Source organism: Xenopus laevis, chromosome 8L (assembly GCF_017654675.1).
Source record: "Xenopus laevis strain J_2021 chromosome 8L, Xenopus_laevis_v10.1, whole genome shotgun sequence".
NCBI classification, from domain to species: domain Eukaryota; kingdom Metazoa; phylum Chordata; class Amphibia; order Anura; family Pipidae; genus Xenopus; species Xenopus laevis.
Window position 1 is genome coordinate 12352501 of NC_054385.1, and position 10506 is coordinate 12363006.

Consider the following 10506-nt stretch of genomic DNA (forward strand, 5'->3'; position numbering starts at 1 on the left):
ATTCGAAATTCGACAAATCTGCCCCGTAATGTTACTATCTTACTATCCTCCCCACCCTTTAAAGCCCACAAACATAAAAGCCCCAAACATTTGTCCAAACTCCACATCACCACCATACAGGGGAGGCTAAAGCAAGCGGGGCACCCTAGGGAGTCACCTCACTCCCCCCCCTTCCATATGCTAAAAACTGGAAAAAATTTAGGGTTTTTTTTTTTACTATAAAATCTGAATTTTTAGAGGAAACAAACTATTTTTCAAGATTTATTATACCCTGAGGATGCAAAAAAAATCAGAATCTGAAAATACTCCATCTTCAATCTGTCCAGGTCCTGTAGAAGTCAATGGCATAGGCCCTATTTGCAATTCGAAGATATGATGATCTGCGCTGGGTTTCCTACAATAATCCGATCATTCAGGCTTTTCCGCCGATTTCACGAAAAAATTCGGACTTTTCGGGCGTCAGAACCATAACTGTCTAATGGCAGTGATGCAGTTGATCTGACTTGTCTAACTCCAGCGCAAGAATGCACCTAAACACTTGGTAAAGCTGGGGGCTTTAGTCATCTTTTAAAAGGGCTCAACAACAACAGGAGGAGCTGTTATGTGACATTTAGGACTGGAGGGAAGGAAAAGTTCTCTTGGTTTAACTTGCCTACGGCTCAATTTAAAAGCAGCCATGTCCTACTTGCGCAGAGGATTCCATTCCTTGTCAGTCTGCAAGATAGGCGGTCGCAGAGAACTTCCAAGACATTTCAAGAATGCAACGAGTTCACCCCACAGTAAAAAGTCCATACAGACATCAGCAGTGGTCAGGGCCCCCCTATAAGTTAAACAAATAATAATTGGTGGCTAGGGCCTCCCAATAAATTGAAAAAAATATATTGGCAGTCAGAGTCCCCCGTAAAAGTTTTTAAAAAAACATTGGTGGTCAGGGCCTCCTTAAAAGAAATATTGGTGCCCCATAGAATATTTTAAAAACAACATTGGTGGCCAGAGGTTTAATAGAATTAAAAAAAAAAAAAGAACTTTGGTGTTCAGTGGAACTTACCTTAGGTTATTATTCGGCTTCTTAGTCTCCTTTCATGGCTTCGGGTCTTCAGCTTCGGCTCCTTTCGTGGCATTGGGTCTTTTTACGGCTTCAGGAGTTCAAATTCAGGTCTTTTCGCAGCTTCAGTCTTCGGCAGTTCCGTGACGCATCACGTAAGGGGGGGCTTGGCTAATTCAAAAACTGCAGCACAACCGGGCCCCCCTTAAGGCCCAGCACAGTTGTACCCCCAGGCCCGGATTTGTGGAAAGGCCACCAAGGCCCAGGCCTAGGGCGGCAGGATTTTAGAGGGGTGGCATGCAGGCCAACCACACCCATATTGGTTCAAAAACACTGGGGATGCGCTGGAGATACAATCATTTTTTTAAAAACCCGTGTGCCAATCCCCATTGCTCCAGTCCAGATGATGAAAGGGGAGGGGCGATGAATGGCTGTGGGCCTAGGGGCGCCCACTTTATAAATCCAGCCCTGTGTACCCCTGTGCCCCCCTGATGGTGGCCATGTGTGTGGGTTATGTATGGGGCCCACTAATAGGCCTGCTTGACTCATATCTGGTCAAAAAGCTAATTTCCCATCCTATAAGGACAGCATTGGTGTGTTGATGCAATCTTGATTCATTGGGCCTCTAGGCCCCTCTGTATGACCCAGTAATGCGACGAGCAGTTCAGCTTTATGGCCCAGCAGGTGGGTAGCCAAATCAGGCCCAGATCTTGTTTGGCGACCTCTCAGTGTATGCCCAGCTTTATACAGTAGGTGGCCGCACAAGGAATGAGCCGCAGCTATAATCTGCAGGTTTACCCAACCCAATTAGTTGTTTTTGAGGATCAATATCCAAGATGTAAACTGGTGGTACAGGTCGATTATTCTTTTTCTTCTTCCACTCAGATTTCAGACACGGTTTACCGCATGGTGTATGAACAGACAAGCCACTTCTACGAAGGTTTGGAGAAAGGGTGCTCAGAGAAAAGAGCCGGGATGGAGAGTCAGATTCGGACCGACATGGACCAGATCATCTCCTGCAAGGAACACGTGTCCAACAAGATTCGAGGTGAAAAGTGAAATCAGAGTATCTTGTATTGTTTGCGGTTCCTGCTTCAGCACTACTACATATACACAAAACTATACACCTGCATCGCCTAACTATGCTCCTAGACATGCAATTAAGAGACTAGCCCAGGGCACCAAGGAGCTAACACCATAATAACATGGGTTTAGGTTTAAGTTAGAGGTGATTTACCCTTTGATTTAGGATTTACCTTAACGGTAAGGCCACACTGGGCGTTTTGGTGACATATGGTGCCTGGTGACTAATCGCCTCATCTTTGCGGCGACCAATCTCCCCAAACGCCTTCCCTGACTCTGCGCCGGCTAAAATGAAAAAAAAAAAAAACGGCGGCGCTAATCACATGCGGCGATTCGTTTTCCGAAGTTGCCTCACGAGGGTGACTTCGGAAAACGAATCACCGCATGTGATTAGCACCGGCGTTTTTTAATTTTAGCTGGCACAGAGTTAGGGAAGGCGTTTGGGGAGATTGGTCGCCGCAAAGATGAGGCAATTAGTCGCCAGGCAACCAAATCTCCCCAAAACGCCCAGTGTGGCCTTACCCTAATTCCTGCTCCACATGAAACCTTATTTGCTCCCCTTTAAGCTAGAAGATAAATCTCCTACATTTTTGAAGTGGCGGAGATAGCACATCTCACCATTTCGGACAAATGCAGGGCTCTAATAGCACCTATGAGTGGATGACAGTGATCCTTTATGTGGTTCTTCAAGTCAGAAAAGGAAATCTTAATTCATGATTTTTATGATGTAGTTTTTATTTCTAAATTACACTGTTTACACTGCAAATCATTCACTCTACAATATAAAATTTCATTACTAAACCAAGCATTTGTTTTTAGTTGTAATATTGGTGTGTAGGTGCATCTCAGGTCATTTTGCCTGGTCATGTGCTTTCAGAAAGAGCCAGCACTTTAGGATGGAACTGCTAAACTAACTGAATGTGTTGCAGTCTGACCTATCAAGTGCTGTTCTTAGATCTACCAGGGAGCTGTTATCTTGTGTTAGGGAGCTGCTATCTGATTACTTTTTTCTGTTGTTAGGCTCTGGCGGGGAAAGGGAGGGGGTGATATCAAATCACATGACTGGGGGCAGCTGGGAAACTGACAATATGTCTAGCCCCATGTCCGATTTAAAAATAAATATAAAAAAAATCTGTTTGCTCGGATTTCAGTGCAGAGTTCTGCTGGAGCAGCACTATTAACCGATGCATTTTGAAAAAATAAACATTTTTCCCATGACAGCATCCCTTTAATAATGGAATGGAAGGCAACACAGTCAGCGAGAAGTAGTGTAGCTTCCAATATGAATACTCATGCTTTGTTCTCCCTTTGGCCTACAGCGGTGGTGCTGCCCAAGGCTGAGCTGTGTGTGAGGAATCATGTTCAGTCTCACATCCCGTCCATTCTGGATGCCCTGATGGTTCCAACAAGTCAGGGCTTTGCCGAGGTGCGCGACCTGCTCTTCAAAGAGACCACGGAGATGAACCTGAATCTAGTGAACGAGGGAGGGCGAGAAAAACTGGGAGAGGTACTACAAGAGGGGGTAAAAGTGGGAAATAGTCAAGTGCAGCAAGAATTGTACTAATATAAATATTGACTCTCTCTCCCTCCAGCAAATGGAGAAGCTGTCGCAGCTGGCCTACCATCCGGTGAAGATGCAGCAGTGCTACGAAAAAATGGATCAGCTGAATCTAGAAGGCCTGCAGCAGAGGTTTGATGTGGGAAGCCCATCCGTGTTCAAGCAGAGAGCACAGATACTCATGAGGGAGGTGCGTTCATAACTCCATGGGGCAACCCTCAATAATGAGTTTTACTCCTTTCATGTGAATGATATATAAAACTCTACTGCCCCCTTGTGGTTGTAATGGAGAACTTTTACAGCAAGACCCAGGAGTTTGGAGACTCATTCACTAAGACCAGGGGCAAATTTACTAAAGGGTGAAGTGACTAACGCTTGCAAAAATTCACCAGCATGACGTCATTTCGGAACTTCGCCGATTTACTAACGGTCGACGGCGTAAGTACTCTAGCAAAGGAGATAGACTCTAGCGGTACTTCGCTCCCTAACGCCTGGCGAATTTGCGCTCATTTTTTTGGAGGTAACCAGCTTACCCCCTACATTTCCTAACATATGGCACAAACTATACACTGGGCTCATGTATAGGGCATTATAACAACTTTAATTTATTAAGGTTTCCCTGGGGTCATGTAGTGTAATGTATTTGCTACAACATATACGTCCATTCAAATTTAACTTCCCGCTGTATGCAAATTAGACAACGCTAGCGCAACTTCGCGTGCCGCAGTAACGCTAGCGCAACTTCCACAGCATTTGGCACCCTGGACGCAAATTAGAATTTTAGTGAATTAGCCTAGTCCTGGCGAATCTACGACTGGCGAAGTGTTGCGCTGTGAGCGAAGCCGTCGCTGGCTAATTTTTGTAGGTTAGTAAATTTGCCCCCAGGGGCGTAACTATTGAGGAAGCAGACCCACGGGCCCAGGTGATATAGGAGGCCCTGATTCATATACAAATCCAATAATAACCTCGAGACATTTTGGGGGCCTTAAAACATAAAACGAGGAGATACTTTTTATCTTTCCAGCAAACGGACAATGCTGTGTACACATTTGAGCAGCTGGTACACCAAGAGATGAGCAAATCGGAAAGTGGAGCAAACCTGTGCAGAGACATCCAGCGAATACTGGAGCGCGTTCTCAAGGTGAGTCTTAAATAGAGATGCAACAAATCCACTATTTTGGGAAAGATTCGGCCTGAATACCGAACCAAAACCTAATTTGAATACGCAAATTAGGGGTGGGAAGGGGAAAACATTTTTTACTTTTTGTTTACTTTTTAAAAAGTCAAGTGATTTCCCACCCCTAATTTGCATTTGCAAATTAGGATTTGGATTCGGTTGGCCGGGCAGAAGGATTCAGCCGAATACAAATCCTGCCGAAAAAGGCCGAATCCTGAATTTGGTGCATCCCTAGTCTTAAATACTACACAATAGCCCTGAATAATCAATAATGGAAGGTTATCGAATGATTAAAAAAAAAAAACAGGGATATGTAATAAATGCAAGTTGCTCGGCTTCTGGCTTCACCAGTGGGTGTGACCTGTATCACATTTTACGTGTTGTGGTTGATTGGCCCAGTCATCACACACAATTTGTTTGGAAATTACCGTGACAACTGTAACTGCTGGCTTAGAGCTTGTGTTTGCAGAATGAATCATGAGATGCCAATTGCTCACATGATAAGCTGCAGAGGTGGCTACAACTTCCTAGTGAAAGGCAAATGCTTCTGGGAAGTCACTGCACAACAGGGTGGGATAATTTACTCTACCATGTAAAATTTTTATTCCTGAACCAGCAAGTGTATTTTTTTTAGTTATAATATTGGTGTGTAGGTGCATCTCAGGTCATTTTGCCTGGTCATGTGCTTTCAGAAAGAGCCAGCACTTTAGGATGCAACTGCTTTCTGGCAGGCTGTTGTTTCTCCTACTCAATGTAACCGAATGTGTCTCAGTGGGACCTGGATTTTACTATTGAGTGCTGGTCTTAGATCTACCAGGCAGCTGTTATCTTGTGTTAGGGTATCTGGTTACCTTCCTAGTGTTCTGTTGTTAGGCTGCTGGGGGGGAGGGAGGGGTGATATCACTTCAACTTGCAGTACAGCAGTAAAGAGTGACTTAATTTATCAGAGCACATGACTGGGGGCAGCTGGGAAACTGACAGTATGTCTAGCCCCATGTCAGATTTCAAATTGAAATTAAAAAAAAATATATTGTTCCTCTTTTGAAAAACAATTTCAGTGCAGAATTCTGCTGGAGCAGCACCATTTACTATTTACTTATATTCAGCAGAGCTGTGCAAGATTAAAACACAAGGTACCAGTATGTGATCCGGAAACCTGTTATCCAGAAAGCTCTGAATTACGGAAATTCCATCTCCCAGACTACGTTTTATTCAAAAAATTTTAAAAAAATTATTTCCTTTTTCTCTTTAATAATAAAACAGGAGCTTGTACTTGATCCCAACTAAGATATAATTAATCTTTATTTGAAGCAAAACCAGCCTATTGGGTTTATTTAATGTTTATATGATTTTCTGATAGCCTTAAGGTATGAAGATCCAAATTACATTAAGGTCCATTTTCTGGAACACCCCAGGTCCCGAGCATTCTGGATAACAGGTCCTCTACCTGTACAACATTCCTAGAATAATTCTTTGTTGGACCTTTGTTGCTCCCCTTAAAGGCATAAGAAATTATCTGCCCCTTAGATAACAAGGAAACAACTACTAATCTCTCAATATATTTCACAAACCTATAGCCTTGTGTTATTTTGTCTGGCCTGGACTCTGGCATCTTGTACACAAGCTATTCATACGATAATGTTCTCTGTGTTTGCGTTACAGAAATATGACTATGACAGTAGCAGTGTGAGGAAGAAGTTCTTCCAAGAGGCTTTGCTACAGATAATCATCCCCTTCCTTCTGAAGAAGCTGGCACCCACCTGTAAGGCGGTAAGTGGCAGTAATGTAAGTAGGTTAGTTGCTACTAGGGATGAGCCCTGAAAATGACGCCCATAGACTCTACTTGAGGGGTCCCAAACTTTTTTTTTACCTGTGAGCCACATTTAAATGTAAAAAGAGTTGAGGAGCAACACAAGCATGACAAGGTCTATGGGGATGTCAAATAAGGGCTGTGATTGGCTGTTTGGTAGCTCCTATATAGACTGCAAACCCATATGCTCTGTTTGGCAGTACACCTGGTTTTATGCCTCCAAGCCAGGAATTTTAAAATAAACACCTTCTTTGAGGCCACTGGGAGCAACATCTAAGGCAGGGATCCCCAAACTTTTTTTTACCCGTGAGCCACATTCAATTGTAAAAAAAAAACCTGGAAAGCAACATAACCATGCAAAAGTTCTTGGGGGTGCCAAATATGAACCGTGACTGGTAGCCCCTATGTAGACTGGTAGCCTTCAGGAGGTTCTGTTTGGCAGTACACTTGGTTTTTATGCAACCAAAACTTGCCTCCATGCCAGGAATTCAAAAATAAGCAGCTGCTTTGAGGCCACTGGAAGCAACATCCAAGGGGTTGGAGAGCAACATGTTGCTCACGAGCCACTGGTTGGGGATCACTGATCTAAGAGGTTGGTGAGCAACATGTTGCTTGTAAGCTAATGGTTGGAGACCATTCTGGGTCAAAAATGTGTTGCGCGTCATAAAAAATATCATCGCCCATAGACTTTAATGCACTTCGACATGTAACGAGAAGGTTGTCGAAGAATAATAAGCAGTTAACCCTAGCGACTTCTCTGAATTGTCTCCAGGAGTTCCCGCGTTTTCAGGAACTTATATTTGAGGACCTTTCACGCTATGTGCTGGTGGAGAACACTTACGAAGAGGTTGTGCTACAGAGCATAATGAGAGACATCGTGCAAGGTATCCTACTTGGTACAGATGGGAAGGAGCTGCTTCTATTGTTCTGTGTATTAACCTTCATTCTCTTCATCTTTTCAGCTGTTAAAGATGCGGCCACTCAACGCAAACACAACTTGTACAGGGACAGCATAGTGATGCACAACAGTGACCCCAACCTACACCTGCTGGAAGAAGGACCACCCATTGATTGGAGTCAAGAGTATGCCGACCACAGTGAACCCTCTAATGCCAATCGACATGGTAGACTGCGCCAGGTGGTGTCTATGCTCCATGAAGATGAAGGACCTGACATACCAGGTTCTTGCCAGGAAGTTCCAGCTCAAGAATGTATTGCAGAAGTTCCAGAGGACAGTGATGTTGCAGTTACTTGCCATGAAATTCCAGAGGATGGCAGTGATGTGGCTCAGATTCGGGGCATGCTAGTTAAGGAGTTTGATGTAGAGGTTCCAGTTGCTGCTGTATCTACAGTACCGGTATCAGAGGTCCCCATGAGTACTGCCGCAGAGGAAAAGGAGACAACCAGCGACAAAGCCCAACCACCAAATGCAAGCGAGAGGAGTAATGCAGAGGACGAGGAGGTGGAAGAGGCAAGGTTATTACTTGCTTCTGAGCTAGCCAGACAGTTGGCTGAAGAAGAGGAACAGTATCATGCCGATGCACACATGACTAAAGATGACGGGACTCATGCGGAAGTACAAATGCTTCTTAGTGAAAGGTATGAGCTCCATAGTTCTGACCAAAAGGATGCACCGGAACCAGTAAAATTGAGAAATGGGGAAATTGCACATAGCGAGAGCGAGATGGACCCAGAATGCGATCAAGGAGAGGCACTGGAATATTCAACACACAGAGTGGATGAGCACATGTCCCTGGAAATACCCAGGGTATCAGAGATCCTGTCCTACCAGACACCAAGCGATAGAACACCTGCCTGTGAAGAGGAGAGTCAGTCTGGACCAATACAGCACACCCCTCCCCATGTGATACATTCCACACCCGATGATAGCGGCTTTCAGTCTCCAATAAGCGGGGGAGAAGAGGAGGGTGAAGGCTACAGGGAAATCCCAGTTCCTGCTCCACGAAAAAGGGATGAAATTATCACCCAATTCTGAGCAACTTGCATGCTGGACTGGAACAGGGGTGTTAAAACGAACTCTTATGGAGGGTCAAAGGCCGGCTCTCCCATAGAGATACAAAACTGCTTATTTAAATGCTTTGTGGCTCTGTTACACGCTTCTCGCTGGTATAAAGTCTCCATTTATTGCATCATGATAGACCCTTGCCACACACACACACGTGCTGCTTTTCTACATAGTCCTGTCCACTGAGGCGCCGTGCAGTTGCACAATCCCAGGAGTTCTGTCTCTGCAATGCTAGCCCTTTTTTTGCCATTTTATTTCCTATTCCATTTCAGCAGCTGCATTAGCACGCATTCATTAACACTAGCGCTGTATATACACCCCCACGCTTTCTTAACACACTGCCACTCTACCTACCACCCTCACTGCAATGCCATTACTGCTAACCACTACCACATTCTACAAGAGTACCCACTGTACAGCACATCTCATTGAACACTAATACTAAGGTGCACCAGAACATTCCTTCCTTGCATGTCACACAATTGTCTTAAATATTGTGAGTGGTGGTGCAGGTGTTGTTTGTGGTACAGGCTGTGTGTTTGTGCATGACACAGACTGGTCGATTCTCCTTTGTGTTTGTTTACAAAGGCCTGGGCCTGTGTTTGTGTGTATATCTGGTAGGGATGCACCAAATCCAGGATTCGGCCTTTTTCAGCAGGATTCGGCCAAATCCTTCTACCCAGCCGAACCGAATCCAAATCTTAATCTGCATATGCAAATTAGGGATGGGAGGGAAATCGTGTGGCTTTTTGTCGCAAAACAAGGAAGCAAAAATAGTTTTCCCCCTTCCCACCCCTAATTTGCATATTAGGATTCAGTTCGGTATTCGGCCGAATCTTTCGCAAAGGAATCCGGGGTGCGGCTGACTCCAAAATAGTGGATTCGGTGCATCCCATTATCTGGCAGATTGAATGAGGATGTTTGTGTGACTTAAAGGAGAATTCAACCAGTAGTTTAAACCCCCCCCCTACCCTGGGTAGATCCCCCTCCCTCCTCCCCCAGCCTACCCCCCCCCTAATTTTTTACTTACCCCTCCGTGCAGATTCTGGCCATGGGAGTTCACGGGCGCCATCTTCTTTCTTTGGAAGTTTCGGTGTATGCGCAGTTGGAGTAAATTTCCGGTCCGGAACCACTGCACATGCGCCGAAAGTCACAAAAAATTTTCTGAAATTTGCGTGACTTTCGGTTCGGGAACGGAAATTTACTCTAACTGCGCATGCTCCGAAAATTCCGTCAAGACACGAAGATTACCGGAGAAGAAGATGGCTGGAATCTGCACGGAGGGGTGTGTAAAAAATTAGGGGCATTTGTTTTTAAACTACAGGTTGAATTCTCCTTTAACCAAACACCAGTTCTGTGGGTGTGTTTGTATTTGAGTACTGACACAGCTGACACGGGGCATGTTTGCGAACATTGGAGATCAATATCTGGAGGGATTTCTGGAGCTGTTGCCCATGGCAACCGATCTATAAGTTAAAACAAAAACAAAGATCTGATGTCCAGAAATGTATCTCCAATGTTAGTAAACATGCCCCACAATCTTCTTCAAAGTTACTAATGGGATAACTTGCTCCCCTGTTCACCCTGACCAACTAGTGCAGTGCAAGTGGAGGCCCTCCAGATGTTTTTAAACGAAACTTTCCAGCATCCTTTAGCTGGCAGTGGGGGTTCAACATCACCTAGTGGGCCTCCCACTTGCCTCTGCATGAAACAGTGCCTTTTAATATCCCATACCTGCTTCCCCCCTTTCAAAATATATTTTATTAAAACAAATGTTTAAAAATAAAAAAAATGCTTCTAATAATAA

The 10506-nt window shown here is 44.6% G+C and overlaps 1 protein-coding gene across 2 annotated transcripts in view; it reads left to right on the plus strand.

Annotated features, from left to right (window-relative positions):
• LOC108704470 (protein Niban 2-like) overlaps positions 1–9301 on the plus strand; it is a 47428-nt gene extending 38127 nt beyond the window's left edge. For both annotated transcript variants that reach the window (XM_041573179.1, XM_041573178.1), the window contains exons 9-15: positions 1931–2093; positions 3448–3635; positions 3721–3876; positions 4711–4827; positions 6526–6633; positions 7446–7557; positions 7636–9301. In XM_041573179.1, coding sequence (XP_041429113.1) covers positions 1931–2093; positions 3448–3635; positions 3721–3876; positions 4711–4827; positions 6526–6633; positions 7446–7557; positions 7636–8669 — 1878 coding nt within the window. In that variant the 3' untranslated portion in view covers positions 8670–9301. The remainder of the gene's footprint in view (positions 1–1930; positions 2094–3447; positions 3636–3720; positions 3877–4710; positions 4828–6525; positions 6634–7445; positions 7558–7635) is intronic.
• Positions 9302–10506: the final 1205 nt, after the last annotated feature.